Here is a 15,936-nt window from a genome sequence, read left to right as displayed (position 1 = left end):
CTGGAAGGCCCCGGATAGCTTGGCCTTGGCGGGGCAGTTTGCCAGGCCACTGAAGAAAACGGATTAATTAATTAAAAAGGAAGAATAAATTGATTTTAAATAATAAATAAATATAAATTAGTAAAGTAAAAAGACAAAAAACGATTTATTTGTGATTTCGCTTTATTCATCTCATTTATAATGATTAATATGCTTTGTTTTTTGTTTTTTATACCACACCATTTAAGCGTTTCTGATTACAGGAAAAAGTACCTTCCTTCGTGGATTTATTTCTTTCTTCTGGGAATGCACCACATTATGTGAAAAATAATTATTATTATTGACAAAATTTACAAAACATTTGTGGAAAATTTGCAATTTTCACAAAATTAACTCCACTCCGTTTTTGTTTTTTGGGAGATTCGGAGTGAAATTAATTTTCCATAGGAAAAAAATATTTTTCTTTTCTTTTAAATGCTCCTCACACCCCTCCCTTCCATTGCCTTCTCTGAAGAGCCGTTCCACTTGCTCTGCAGGAAAGACTTTTGTGGGGGGTTTGAGTTCATTTGAGAGCTCCCTTTATCACTCATCACGTTTTTTTCTTTACGACTAGATCGCTTTTCTTTTAGAAAAATAAAACAACATTCACAAATATTTGATGCAATTCCCAAAAAAAAATCACAAAATACTTTCCTTTTTGCATATTTTTAGATTTTTTTTTGTTGTTCTTCTTGATCTTCTAATACAAGAGACTTTATTTTCTTTATAAGCTAAAAATGATTTTTTTCTTCTTTTTTTTTCGTCTTCGTCGTCATACAAAAACATTGTGCTGATCTTTTCTTTTCTTTCTTCATTGTTTGTAGATATAATTTTTTTGTGATTTATAATATCTTATTTTTTGAGTAGTAAATTTAATATTAAAAAACAGAAAAAGACATTCATTTTGCATTTTCTTCTTCTTGCGTAGAGACCACTTAAAAAAATTTTAAGGCATCACTTAAAATACCATTGAGTAAGTTTTTTCTTTGAGTTATTTATTTTTTGTCCCCAAAAGATGGAATTTGGGGATTTTTTTTTGTGGAAAAGAATAAGGATGTTTATATGGGCGGCGGCCCATTTGGATAGCGGAGCATTGGCTCGAGGCTACGGGCAAAATTGTTGGTGAAAATGCACGAGTAGTCCTCAGCGTGGGGCACCAGAGTGACAACGCCCAAAAGGAGCAGCATCAATGCCTGGATGGGAAGTGAAGCACGCAGAACACGACCCAAGAAACGATAGCCTCGCGCCAAGACACTCGTATTGATCTCGTCTCCGCCATTTGATTCGCTGCAGAAGTTATTAAAAATTAGCAAAAATTTTTTTTCTTGTTTTGAATCCATTTAGAGGGTTTTTTTTGGATATGGGGGAGGTTCATGCAAAAGGATTTTTTTTTGCCTTTAATTTTGAGAGCAATTGAGACCTTAAAATAATTTTCAGGGAAAGAATTCGTTAATTCAGAATATTATAAAATTCTCTTTATGATAAAAAAAATAAAATTTTAGTAGGTACTACTTTAATTCCAAAGAAGTTTATCTAATTTGTATGGGAAACTCCCCTAATCAAGAAACATCCTTCGCGTCCACATGAAACATTAGAACATTGAAACATTTGGACTTTGTATCACTCGTTATTTTTTTCTGGAGCTATTCCCAGAGAATATTTTTCAATCAAAACTTATTCTTTGTCCCTTCTTTAACTCATTTCGGACATTTATCGCATTCATGATGATACATCTAGGAGAATTTTTTTTGAACAAACCTGTTTGGCCATTTCCTTTCTCAATTTAATTATTTATTCAGCAAAAAAAAATAAAACATTTTCGTTCAAGAGTATTTTTTTTTAGAAAGGATCGAAATTAATTAATCATATTTTCATTTATTGTAAAAAGTTCAATGTGCCGTTTTTAAAGATAATTTGGTAAAACTTGAATAAAACTTGTAGACAATTGCATTTTAATCATCCCCCGCTGACCGAATTCCGAACAATTTTCTTATAACTTGAATAAACTTGAAAAAAAAAACTATAATGGGCCTTATTAAGCGACCAAGAAACCCTTGAAATCTTGGAAATTTATACTGAAATTTCAAGATTTCAAGCAAATTTCAAAGATTTTTTGGTCGCTAAATAGAGCCCAATGTCTGAAACTTTTCTTTGGTCAAGATTTATGTCTGAAAGTTTCATTCCGTTCATTCCAATCGATCAGGTATTTCTAGCAGCCGGCAGAAATGAGTTAATTAATTTTAATAAAAAAAAATAATGTTTCACATTTTGTTTAACCCTTTAACGTCCAACGTGAAACATAAAAACATTGAAACATGCGCTCTTTTATCGCGATTTTTATTCTATGAATTTTTTTAGAGGACTTTTCTCAGTCAGAACGTATTCTTTGGTCCCTTATGCGTGAATTTGATGCATTTGTAACATGGAAAAACAATTACATTCATAAATAATTGAAAAAATAAAATGTTTCACGTTTGGGTCAGCGTATGACCCAAAAAAAACGTGAAAGGGTTAATCCAATAGACGCTAAAGGGTTAAAATATTGCTCTCAAAATTACTGAAAAAACATTCATTTTCTCAAAACTATCTTCTACTCAAAACTACAAAATTAAATAAATTTCTACGGATTTTTTTTAATTTTGATTTTTTTTAAATTTTTTCTTCGTTTCTACGGGAAAATCGGGAAAACAGGAAACTGGGAAATAAGAAAAAGGAAAGGGGAGGTTTTTAAATAAAAAAATAAACATAATTCCAAAATATTTACTCTTCATTCAACTGCGGTGATGAGTGCGCTCCTTCAAGGGGAACTCCAAATTCATCCAATTGCTAAATATCAGGTTTTGAGGGGAAAAATTTAATCAATCACATTACGTAATGATGAAAAATAATAAATAAATAATAAATAAAACTCTGTGTTGTAAATTTCAATCATCATCAATTTCTTGTGCTCGCTATTTTTTTTGTACCCACTCATAAATCTCAAGAAAAAAATGAAATCAATATTGTGAAAGATATTTTACTTCTCAAAGCAACATAATTTATGTTTGTGCCTTTGCGTGATTTAATACTTCCCCCGTGCTCAGGTATTTTCTTTTTTTACTTTTATGTCTCTTGCACGGGGAAGTTATTAATTATATACCTATATTTGTTAATACATAATTTATTTCTCATTGAAATTTACTAAAAAAGAATGCGTGAGAAAAAATTGATCCAACTTACATTTGTTGATTGCGTTTGGTACGGTGAGGCGGTTCGAAGGGAAATCTCGGTGGATTCAACACCCAAAACCGCCCCCAATTTCACCACGTACACACCCGTGAGACGTCGCAGTGATTGCAAGCGTAGCCGGAGATCGGTGAGCCTGGAATTGAGACTGTGACAATAGTGTGTTGTGTACAGAATAGCAATGACATTCCCCAAGGCTTTTGAAAATGAATTTAAAAAAAATGCATGCTCTTATGCCACCCACCTCGTGTAAATCACAGCAGAAGACTCCTCAGAGCCAGATTCCGCGGTGGATGCCTTGAGGAGTTGATCAGCTGCCTCCTGGAGACTCACAACACGCGGTTCACAGCGCTCCAGTTCACTCCTCAAATCACGGAATCGTCGGAATTTCCCAAGCATAATATCACGCGAAACTGTAAGATCCACCGGCTCGGCAGCACGAATGCGCGCCTCCGTTGCCTCCAACCATGCACAGAGTTCATCAATGATGGAATGGAACTCCTTATTGCCCATCAGGGTGGTTTGCAGGGATGACTGCCATTTTGCCGCACTCTGACAAACTTTCTCCCATCGCTGATTATTCCTCTCGAGACGCTCACGCAGCTGCTGGGCACGTTCTGTGTCCAATGTGTGCGTGGCCAGGTGATCTCCCACGACATTCAACGAGGCCACAATACTCTTGTGACTATTGAGATCAAGCAGGAATTCCCGGTGATCCTGAATCACGTCCTCCAGCTCATTAATGTTGGACGGCGGGGACGATTGGAGCCGTTGTGTTCCCTCGGCAAACTGAAGCCACTGCTCCAGGCGCCACAGATCATTGTCAATCTGCTGCCAATTCTTCTGTGTGCACAGAGGGCAAGTCAGACGGCCCAGGTCACTGTTTTGGGGAAGTAAAGTAATTTAATTTAATTAATTTGCAATTTACCTTAATTTATTAACTTGAATTTCTCGTACACCATGATTAATTTTTAAGTTGTTTGTTTAAGATTTTGTCTAGATTTTTGGCTTTCTTTGATTTTTAAAATATTTTTAAGTTTTTCTGCAATTTTTGAGTTTAAGGTCATTTTTGAATTACTTTTTGCCCTTTTCTCTTGATTTCTTTTGTGAATTTTCTTCTATTTTTGATTATTTCTAATTAATATTTAATGTTCTTCTCGTAGCTTAATTTTTGGAAACTATTTCCAATTTTTTTGCAGTTTTATTTTGCTAAATTAAAATAATTTAAAAAAAACTCATAAAAGCTTTTATAGTTCAAAAAATTATCTTAAATGCTTCTCTTTTCTTTCTATAAATTTAATTTTTCAATTAGTAAATTAAAATAATAAATGATTATTTGAATTTTCCTTGAATTCTTGCCCTGGTCTCCCCTATTTCTCAAAATATTGCACCTACAACTCTAAGAAACACACACTCCTCTAATATGATAAAATTAAGATTGTAAAATCATGGAATTTTTTCACTAATTCAATTAAAAATATTTCTTGTACATTTTAGCAGCTTATTTTAAGCGTTTTAATCGGTTTTAAGCACTTTAAGGGATGATTCTCTCACTAGCGATACTCACTGTAGGCAATTGAAGCAATAATTGGGAGGAAAATTGAGTCTGCGTCCAAAATGGGAGGAGGGAATTATGTGAGCAATCAAAATGTTAATGAAAAAAAAATGGAGATTTTTCTCACCTCAATTCCTGCAGCTTCTGCTCCTTTGACCGCCAGAGAATCATGAGATTCTCATGTTTGGTCAGTAAATCATTGACTTCCTCAACGCAGGCCTCTTCATCCGTTGAATGGCACTCAGTCTTGAGGAGCATACTGAGGTGCCTGATGAGCTCCACGGAGGATTCACAGGCAGCAACAATTTTGTTAGATTTGATGGTTTTCAAGCTCTTCGCTTCGGTGTCATTGAGAGCTGTTTCGAGGTTCTTGAGATTATTCTTCATCTCCTTGATGGCGGACTTGAGTTCGAGGATGTAGGCATCCTTGGCCGTGACGAAGGTCAATGTATTCACCTGCACAGCTGAATCCTGCTCAAATGTCAACGTATTCACTTGAACACTCTCATCCACTTCCACCACATACTGTTCCCGGAGCTTCTGCAATCTGCTGCTGATGTCACGATAGAGATTCTGATACTCATCCACCATGGCTTGAATTGCCGCCACATCCGGGAATGTCTCCATGAGTGCCAAGCCGAGTTTATCGGCTGTCTCGAGGACTTCTGAGCAATCTTTGAGTTCCTCCTCAACGGAGAGAATTTCCTGAGCATTAGGTGGTGTACTCACTTCCACTTGGGTGAGATGGGCATCAATTTGCGTGAGATTGAGTACAGCCTTCTCGTGGGATTGAACGAATTTCCCATAGAGGCAGAGATCTCCTTGGAGTTTCTCATGCAGTGCCATCAGGGAGGGAAGGAGTGTGCTCCAGTCATTGAGAATTGCCGGCACGTTGCCCAGTAATTCATTTATATTGTTCGTATCGAGTGTATTTGACGCCACAAGGCCATGATAGTTCTTCTCCTGCTGATACCGTAACGGTTCCCTATGACGCACCTCTTCAATTTGTTCCCGGATAAACTCAACACGCTCCGCCAACTCGTCGCGTGGAACTCGTTGACGCTGCAACTCATCCACGAGTCGCTTCTTCTCCATCACCCACTGCCTGTGGTCGTCATCGACCTTTTGCAACTCCCCAAAGAGCTTCCACATTGTGTGAATTTTGTTGCCACGTACCGTGAGGAGGTTGCAAACATTCCCCCAACGCTTCTCCACATTATTGATTGCCACGGAAAGGGCGCCAATGTTGAAGTGAGACTTCCACGTATTGACATCCTTGAAGAGCATGTCACAGAGGTTGAGGACCTCGGCGAAATTTATGCATTCCTTCTCCATGGCTCTCTGCAATTCCTCATGCTCCTGTCGGCATTTCCTGCGCGATGCCTCCGTGAGGTCATCCAGGTGCAATGGCCTCGTTACATCAGTCTCCATCTTGAAGAGCCACGACCGGAGTTCGGCAATACGAATCTCCAGGCGCATTGTCGTCAACCGGAGATCCTTCAATTCATTCCCACGCACCTTTGTGAGGTACTTCAGCTTCTCCCATCGCTCAATGATGGTATTCAGCTTCTCCTGAATCTCCGTCGCCTGACTCTGATCGTCTGCATCGGAGAAATGCGTGAGAAGTTGTCGTCCCGATGAGAGAACCCAATCCCGATCGCGCTCCTTAAATGACATTTCCGTGGCTATTTCATTCTCAATGTACTTCTGAATCTCCTCCGGTTCTCCAACGTAAGCAAACTGCGTTCCCATTTCAATTCTCTTCTCCAGATGATCCATCCATGCACTCAACACGGTGTACTTGTCATTGAACATCTTCCACAGGGATAGTTTGTCCACGAGATTATTTATATAGCTGCCCAATTGCTGATTGAGATCACCCTGTTGCTGCCACAAAATCCAAACAATCTGTCGCATGGATTTCAAATCATACGGACTCACGCACTCCTTCATCTCTTCCAGCACAACACCAATCTGCTCCAGATCCACACTCAACTTATTCACTTCGATTCTCTTCTCGCGCAAATCATTAATTTGCTGCTTGATATTCCCATCGGTTACCTGATTCTTCTGACTCACCTCCGTGTAGAGCTTCTGTGTGGCCTGCAGGGAATCCTGCACAAAGGCCACCTTCTGCTGGTAGACATTCTCCAGGTGCACAATGCGATTCACAAAGTCCCGCCATGTTTCCAGGGCAGCTTTGAGATTGGAAATTCTCTGATTTATCGCTGCATGTCCCATTTTTATGGACGTCCCAAGGGCATCATCGCAGAATTTGAGGAGAACACCATGCTGCTGCTTCAGCTGATGGGATTTCTCCTCACCTTCCGGAACGCGCGCTAGGAGACTATCCAGCGTCTGCCGGATCTTCGGGACACGCCGCAGATTGAGGTAGCTCAGCTGCAAACGTGTTCGACTCTGTTCCATATCCTTGAGCCACTCCAGCAACTCCGTCATCTCCCGATTGTACTTATCCCACAACCCAATACGCTCCTCAACTTCGGAATGTCGTGCATTCAGCTTCTGCAGCACATCATTGTGCAGCCGGACGAGTTCTGTGAATCTCTCCGCCACGTGGGGCTTCACATTCATCTCATAGACACTCTTCTGACTCACCAGGAGATTCTGGTGCACCTCACAGATATGCCGATGATCCGAGAGACTGGAATAGTTTTGTGGAATACTCGTGGCAAGGAATGTCTGTACGTGCCGCAGGTAGTCCTCCCAGAGCTTCAGCACAGCGTCCACATCCTCATTTTGAATGAGTGTCGATGACAGCCGGTAGTACTGCTGGAAGGTATCCTTGAAGAGACGCTGCCAAATCTTCAGCACTTCCACAATTGAAACATTCGTCGTGATATTCTGCTCCAGCTTCGTGCTGTGCATCTTCTGGATTTGATTCTGTGTACAACTCAACTTCACCAGATGATTCCGCAAATTCAACAAATGCTCCTCCGTGGCAATCTCCTCGGGAATGTCTTCAATGGCTTTCTGTGTTGCTTCCAATTGTCGCTGGGAATCACGCACTTCCTGCTCAAGTTCCGCCGTCTTCTGGAGCTTCTTTTCAGCCTCATCGGCTAATACTGTTATTGCCTCCTTCATTGTCTCCAAACGAGCTCCCAGGGATTCCACATCCATCTCCAACAGACTCCCTGGTTCAAGCTCAATATCAGCTGAAATCTGATCAACCATCTGCCGTACTTCAGCCAGACGTTCCTTGTACGCCGGAAGGGCATTAAGGCATTCCTGAAAGGGGAAGAAGATTGAGGATTAGCTGAGAAATTCTTTCCTCCTGCCCACTCGCAATGGGACTCACCTTTATGTACTGAAGATCACCATTGGGATCCATCACCTTCAAATCACTCTCCTTCTCATCTACCCAATTGTTGAGACTCTCCGTGGCATCCCTGTATTGCTGCCACAGACGTACAGCCCGCTGGTATTTGCTGCAGAGATCCGTGAGATTTTGCGATGTCTCATTCCACGCCTGGATGGTCTCCTGAACTGCCACTTCAATCTTATGCGCCACTTCAGCACTACAAATCTCCACAAGTGGTTCAGCTGAGCACTTTAGATCCTCCAGGAGGTCCTCATGACTGTCCAGATCCCCATGTAGGCCCTGAAAAATGCGATAAAATGTCTCTGAGAATGCTGTTCTTGCTGCTCCAACCCTTCTAATTCCTCAATTATTCCTTCCTTCTCCTTCAACACCTCACAGGAGAATGAGGAGAATGAGAACACAAGAAATCCTCGAGCCAGGGATTAATTAACACAACAAAATCGATAACCCAAATTTGCATTTAATTGCAACACTTTCAAGAAGAACCCCATATCAGTTGAAAAGTTTTGCAATTTTGTAATTACCTCAAGTCTCTCCGTGGCCTTCACAAGACGCTCATAGTCCACCTGTCCGTAGACCTTCAGCAACTCCACCATGTAGTCCGTCTGCTGAATGGACTGCTGCACTTGCTCCAATTGCTTCTCGAACGTCTTCCACAGGTGCAATGCCCCACGTAGGGAGCTGAGAATCTTCTCACAACGTGACTCAAGGACAACATGATCATCCTGCAGCTGAGAAATATCCCTCTCCAGCATTACGGGTGACACGGAGATTTTCAGGCGCATCGGTAGAGTGTGAAGGAGTTGCCTGAGCTCCATTATTCCCTGCCAGTGTGTCTTGAGATCCCCATGAACTCTCTGGCAATCATACAGAGCATTCTCAACAATCTCCGTGCCCGATAGATCAATTCCCTCGCACTGATCGAGCGTCTCTCCGCCAGATTGCTGCAGGAGGCGCATCCGGATGATTCCATGAGAGATTTTATTCAGTTGATCCTGCAGCACGAGAGCACCATCGAGTTCCTCGGAGATTTGCATAGAAATCCTATGGGACATCCCAAACAATCGACCAATTCGCTCTGAATCGGATGATGAGGTCAACCCAATGCGTCCCAGCTCTGTGCCAACAATCACAACGCGACTATTGAGAATCTGCATGCGTTCAATGTACAGCTGCAGCTCATCTTGACTCCTGATAACACCCTTCACGGATGCCATGGCCTTCTCCAGCTCATCAAGCTCCTTCTGCAGCAGTGTTAGCTTCTCATCTGTTGGCACATTCGACGCTGACATACCGTCCACAATTAGCTGTTGAATCCGATGAATTTTCTCCTCAACACTCCCCCATTTATCCTCAAGTCGCTGATGGAATTCCTTCTGCAGCAATTCATCAGCAATCGGGACAACTTCAAGGGCTCTCTCGAGATTTGTCACAGCATCCGCCTTGATTGAGTTGTACAACTCAAATTCCGCTTTAATATCCCAGAAGAGGCGCATGTGCTCCAATGGGTATTCCTTGAAGAATTTGGGGATTTCAATCTTCTCCAGATGATGCTCACTCGTTGTTATCCAATTCTCAATTTTATCCGTTGTTGTCTCATAGAGAATCCAATATTGGCGGAATTTCAGGAGTTTCTTCAGGTTCAGCGCAACATCTTCCTTGAGTTTGAGAATCATAAATAGCTGCTCATTGCAATCATCCTCAACATTGGACGCTGACACGAGTTCCTGCAACTTCACAGCTGTTGTGGTTAGTTGCACAAGCTTGGCGTGATGATGCGCAATGTCTGCACTCAGGCAGTGATACATATTTATGTATTGATCGTAATCTGTGGATGTCACTTCCGTGAGATCTGGGATTCTCTGCTGAGCAATCTGCAACCATTGCTTCTCCTCACGCATCCCACGCTCCAGCACTGTCCACCGTGATGCCGCCATTGAGAGTCGCTGAGCACGATCTGATGCCTTATCCAGGATTGTCGTGGCACTCTCATGGAGTGTCTGATGCAGCTGTGAATGCTTCTCTCGCGTTACTGGGTCCAAATTCATCTCCAGCGACTCCAGAATGGCTCTGCAGTGACTGAGATTGACAAAGAACTTCCGGTGCTTCTGAATTTCATTTTGCAAATTGTCCAGATTGCTCGTTGTGATTTGACTCTCAACCAGGGAGTCCGCAATGAGGATTATCTTGGCGAATTCATTGAGAGTCTGCTCGTACTCCTGCGCCAGATTAACCAGCTGATTGAGACGATTCCTCTCAATGTTAATTGTCCCATCGAGATTTGCCACCATTTCGCGACACATGAAAATCTGCTCGGGTGTTTCCTTCTCGGGGAAATCCCTCTCGAGTCCACGAGCCACGTGAATGAGCCGCTGAACTTCCTTCCCAAAGGCACGATTGATGTCATCAAATTCATCCAGAAGGTGGAGCTTCTTATCCAAGCCCATCTCCTCGGAGACAATACGATCCAAATTGCTCTTCAGCTGCTGAATATTCATCTGCAGCTCATCCACATTCATCTGGTACTCACTGAAACGTCGGAAGTCATCCTGAACTTGCATCTCACTGGATTGCGTGACATTGTCAATGGCACGAAGATGATCAACAATCACATTGACACATTGCACCATATTCTCACTCTCAACATCCTGCATTGGTTGCTCAAGATCCTTCCGCAGGTGCTCCACGTAGTTCTGGATGCACTCCAACTCATTCCGCAGCTCATTGAATTCCCCAATTTTCCTCTCCGACGGCTCAGACGATGCACTCTGACGCGTCACATACACGCGATACTCAATTGTCTCCAGCCACACGGAAATCTTCTCAAAGATAATCGTCACAGTTCTGTGGATTACCCGAGAATCCTGCCGCTGAATTGCATCCTCGAGCTCCGCGAGATTCTCCTGAAGCACCTCAAGACGTTCCTCAATTGGTTCCTCCGTGATGGATTCACTCAGTGTGGCCAGGTGCAGGACATTACTCAATGGCGATTGTCTCGCATCCTGAGACATCTTCAATCGTCCCTCCAGCATTCGTTCCACCTTCCTCTGTTCTTCCTGCACATCAGGTTGATCAAACAATTCATCCACAACAGTCTTCTTCACGAGAGAAATTGTCACAGATTTTGGCTTCGGTGGCTCATCAGCTGAAGGAATTTCCACAATTTCATGGAAACTCTTTGGACCTTCCCCATCTTCGAGGTCAAATGATCGTGTAACTTCCACCGAGAAATTCTCTGGGATTTTGTGATAAGTCTCTCCGGATGATTGAGCTGGATAGATTAATGAAGCTTTCACGTGAATCTCATAGGGTTCACTTGTTGTCGTTGAAAGGGAAGAATCTTCAACATCTGGAGGTTCTGACACTTCGGGAACTTCTTCAATTTGCAGCGTTTCAACGTGTTCAGGAGATTGAACTGTGGGCGTGGCAGCTGGTGGGGTTGTTTGAACTGTAGCCTCATGAATTGTCACGGTTTCTGTATTTGTTTCCTGTGTAGCTGTTGGTGTTGGGATTCCCGCTACAATCTCATCGACAATTCTCGAAGCAATTGTACTGACATCCTCCTCTTGGCTCACATCCTTCCGGGGATGATGTTCAGGAGATTCTGTGGGAGATGTTTGCAAATTTTGCTCTCGTGTATCTAAAACAGTTGTCTGGGATGTACTATCGGTGGTTTCAACAACGGGTGGTGCTTCAGTCTTCTCTCCAAATACCACAGGTTCCGTTTGAATCTCCTCCGAAGTTACTTCCGCTTTGGGAACTGACACATCCTCCTCATCTGCAAGTTTAATCGGCGTTGTTTGAATTTCCACTTCAGTGGATTCAATGAGAATTGTTTGAGCCTCAGTCTCTTGGTGCTCTGGTTCAGGTTCTGGGCTTGTTTGTTGCGAAATTTCCGTCATTGGCTGTGGTTGGTGGATGGGGGATGTCTGCACTGAGTGCTCATCCTGAACAACAGCTTCCTTTGGTGGACTTTCTCGCGGAATCTCTTCTTTCGGGACTTCCTCATACGGCAATGATGTCTGTTGCTCACTCTCCTCAACGTACAGCGTGTCCATCACCGGAACTGTCGTCACCAATTCACTAGGAAGAGGTTTCAAGTCATCCGGTGATGGTGACTGGATAACCGCCTCCTCCATTATTCTCACTGATTCCGGATCATACTCCGAAATACTTCCGTATGATTCATCCGGAGAAATTTCCTTCTCAACACCCTCCTTCTCAACCTTTGTAGATTCTTCTGCTTCTGCACTGTGCTTCGATGCACTTGATTCCTGGTCATCAGTTGTCTCTCCCCCATCTTTTGCCTTTAGTTTCTGTTTCCGTTTTTTCTTTCTTTTACTCTTCCTACTCTCCTCATTGGCATCATCAACTGTCACATCTTCAGCTTCATAGCCCGTTTGACGTACTTCCTGCTCATCACTTCCGGAAATCTTTTCATGCACTTCCAGGACAATTTTCTCGGGTGTTTTCTCCGAAATTTCTGGTGTTGAAATTTTGGGGGATTCACTCTTTTGTGAAACTTCCTCGATAATTTGTACGGATGTGTCAGGAATGGCAGCAACGGGGGCTATTTCCGTGAGATTAACATTAATCTTTGTATGCTCAGTTGGTTCCATTTTCATGTTAACCGTCAGGGTACTCTCAGCTGCTGACGTGAGAGATGGGAGGGTGACTTTTATTCTTGTTCTCTCACCCTCATCCCCAACAGCATGAGATTCTTCGGGAGCTTCTGACTTTTCGTGAGGAGTTGAGGGTTCTGAAGGTGGTTGTTGGCCACCCTTCTTCTCCTCTTTGGGAACTTTGGGAGTATCTGGAGCTTCTCGGGGCTTTTCTTGTTCACTGGGTGGTGCTTTATCACCTTGTACTTTCTTTCTATCCTCACCTGGAGTTTCGGGGGAAGCTTCAACAACCGCTGCAGTGACTTTTAGCTCATCAATTGGGGCTTTCTGAGAGATTTCAAGAGATTTCTCTTCGGGGTGCTTCTCAACCGTCTCAATGACATGCTCAACCACCGTGACAGACACCCCGTAGCGCTGTAAATCAACATCAGCCCCAATGTCAGGATTGGTTGGCCATATTTCATCGGTTGTGTGATCGATTGCATTCTTAGTGTCGTCATGGGTGATGGTATCTAATAAATGGACGGGAATTTCGTCAATTGTCTCAGTTGGGGGCCAAATTTCTTTAATATCAGTGACTATTAGTTCTTTGTGTGGTGCCGTGCTACCCTCCACCTCATCATCTGTTGCATGTACTTGAGGAATTGCTGTGGAAGTTCCAACAGGTTGTGGGAACTCGCTGGGACATTCCTCTTCTCTTCTTACATTTGTGTCTGCAATTTCAACATTTGGTTGATTTTCATCTACATGTGCAGTTGCTGTTACCAAATCTACTGGTGCTCTTTGACATTCTAATACCTTCTCATCTCCTTCACCTTTCATTTTTTCGTCACTCCCACTTGCTTTGCGGCTACTTCCCTTTGAGCTTTCTTTCTCTAGCTCCTCTGACTTTACAATCTCAAACGTATCCTCGTCCTTTTCTTCCTCTGCATCTTTCTTTGCTGCCTCTTCTGGTGATTTTCTTGAAGGTTCCCCTGAAGATTTTCTTGAAACTTCCTCGATAGATTTCTGCAGGAATTCCTCTGTTGTTTTCTTCACAGACTCCCTCACAGGTAGTTCAGTAAACTCCTCAACACCCCTCAAGAGATTTATATTGACATTTGGAAGTTCTTCTTCGCTTATTTCAACCTCTTCAGGTTCCTCAACAACTTCCTCCGTCACATGCTCCTTTCCATCAATAATTGTCACCTTCTTGATAATCTTTCGTGTCTTCCGGACAATCTTTCGCGTTACGTGCTTAACAATTGTCTCAATTGTCGATGAATCACGTCCAGGCTGTCCAACTGCAGGTTCCTCCTCAATGGCAAGAGGAATCTCCTCAACTATTGTCTCCTCCTGGACAATGGGAATACTTTCAGCACCAACAGTCACAGATTGCATGACAACTTCCCTCTGGACGTGCGTTCTCTTCACTTTCCGCACAATAATCCTCTTTGTTCCATCGGAGTCAACAACAACCTCCGTCGTTGTCTCATCCGGCTCAATGAAAGTCGTCTCAAATGACTGTGGGACATTCCGGAGGACCAATTCGGATGTTCTGGCACCACTTCCGGGGTGTGTTTGATTGAATTTCGCCTCAACGAGAACATCAGATGGGCGTTCATCCTTCGGGATGGGTTGATTTAGTTGATTATCAATCTCAATGGTTTCCTTCTCCTCGTCCGATGTATGGAGGACAATTATATTGTCGGTGGGTCGTCGATCCTGCTGAGTCTGCACAAAGGCACTCTGCGTATCACGTGGTGTACCCTCAATCAGGGGGAAGCTGGTCTGTGTCTCATCATCAGCCTGTGGGGCATCCTTCCTCTTCTCCTCTTGTACACTCGTTTGCGTCTCAATTGTCATCTTCTGCCCATCAGGCTCCTCTTCTGGCATTGACATTGATTCCAATGTATCCCTCTCATCGTCCTTCTTCTCCCGCACCAATTCATCCTCCCTCACGCGGAGTTTTGTGATGTAATTCAGCGTTGATTGCTTCCTCGTCTCCAGAAGGGTGAGAATGATTGTGAATTGTTCCGTGAGCGTTGTTGCCAACTTCTTCACGTGCTGCTGCTTCTGCATTTCTTGGCATTTATCACGAATCTCCTCCAGCTTCTGCTCCTTGTCTGTGATGTCATCAATGAGCTTCTGTTGATCTGCGATGATTTCCTGAATGCCATCAACTGTGTTGATTTCCTGACTGACCTTTGCGGATGGAATTTCAATGGATGAGAGCCAATTTTCTATTTCTTGCTGCAATTGGCTGTACTTCTTCAGCTCTAGCTGTCGCATTTGTTGCTGATTTATTGCATCCTACGAAAGTTAAAAAAAATTGAATTTCCTTCATCTTCTTTTTGAATGTAAAAGAAAATTTACCTCAACAAGAGCAAAAGCTTTCGTAGCTCTTGTAACTAATTTCTCAATTTTCGTATCAATCATCGTGAGAGATGCATCAACCTCCTGATCAGGTTCATCAGCAGAGACATTCTCCTTAATTGCAGAAGCTTCGGTATCGTGAGTTTTGAGTGCCTCCAAGATTTCTCTCAACTTCTCAAGCATTTTTGCCAAATCCTCATTAGACAAGTTAACAAGATCCCTCTCTGTGCCCGCAATTGATGCCAGCAATTGATCAATTTCTCTCGCAACCGCATCCTGTTTATTAAAATCAAAATTAAATCAATAAAATAAGAATTATTCTTTTTTGTATTTCAGCTCATTCAAATGGCGCTGAATGGCAAACATGAAACATTTAACCAGGAACATGCAAAAGGAATTAAATCTAATTAAATTTTGAATTTGTATCATTTTTTTTTTCATCCACAATTTTTGGCCAAATAGAGCTTAGTTGGAGACATAAAAAAATAATTTTTTCAACGAATGTTAGCACAAGAAGGGGTTTAGTTAAATTCAAACACGAAGATTCAAATAATTTTCCAATTAAAACAACAAAAATAAATTCTAAAATTAGAAACATCTCAAAATTACATTCAGTTTCCTGCATCCTGGAAGAAAATCTATGAAAGGATTTCTTTTTTTTTAACTCTTCAAAATGTTATTTTGTACGATAAAATGGATTTATCTAGAGAAAAAGCCGATCACGCATTAAAAAAAAATAAAACATTGAATCATTCTATAAATAAAAATCATTTGCAGAAGATAAATTGAACTTAATGCGGTATTAAAATGTTTCGAGTAAA

The 15,936-nt window shown here is 42.2% G+C and overlaps 2 protein-coding genes across 9 annotated transcripts in view; one reads left to right on the top strand and one right to left on the bottom strand.

Annotated features, from left to right (window-relative positions):
• Positions 1-15,936, top strand: part of LOC129790795 (glutaredoxin domain-containing cysteine-rich protein CG31559-like) — a 383,040-nt gene that overhangs the window by 207,625 nt on the left and 159,479 nt on the right. The window lies entirely within an intron of this gene.
• Positions 145-15,936, bottom strand: part of LOC129790783 (muscle-specific protein 300 kDa) — a 79,996-nt gene continuing 64,204 nt past the window's right edge. For 3 of the 7 annotated variants that reach the window (XM_055828494.1, XM_055828498.1, XM_055828496.1), the window contains 8 exons: positions 15,116-15,391; positions 8,663-15,052; positions 8,115-8,417; positions 4,926-8,044; positions 3,488-4,123; positions 3,238-3,391; positions 2,783-2,844; positions 145-1,305 (listed from right to left, as the gene is read on the bottom strand). In XM_055828494.1, the coding sequence (XP_055684469.1) occupies positions 1,077-1,305; positions 2,783-2,844; positions 3,238-3,391; positions 3,488-4,123; positions 4,926-8,044; positions 8,115-8,417; positions 8,663-15,052; positions 15,116-15,391 (11,169 nt within the window). In that variant the 3' untranslated portion in view covers positions 145-1,076. Of the gene's footprint in view, positions 1,306-2,782; positions 2,845-3,237; positions 3,392-3,487; positions 4,124-4,791; positions 4,850-4,925; positions 8,045-8,114; positions 8,418-8,662; positions 15,053-15,115; positions 15,392-15,936 lie in introns of those variants that run through there. The other 4 variants (XM_055828495.1, XM_055828503.1, XM_055828502.1 and 1 more) reach the window with 3 other exon arrangements.

Source organism: Lutzomyia longipalpis, chromosome 2, assembly GCF_024334085.1.
Source record: "Lutzomyia longipalpis isolate SR_M1_2022 chromosome 2, ASM2433408v1".
Lineage (NCBI taxonomy): Eukaryota > Metazoa > Arthropoda > Insecta > Diptera > Psychodidae > Lutzomyia > Lutzomyia longipalpis.
Note: the sequence above shows the minus strand (reverse complement) of the source record. Positions and strands in the feature narration are given on the sequence as shown.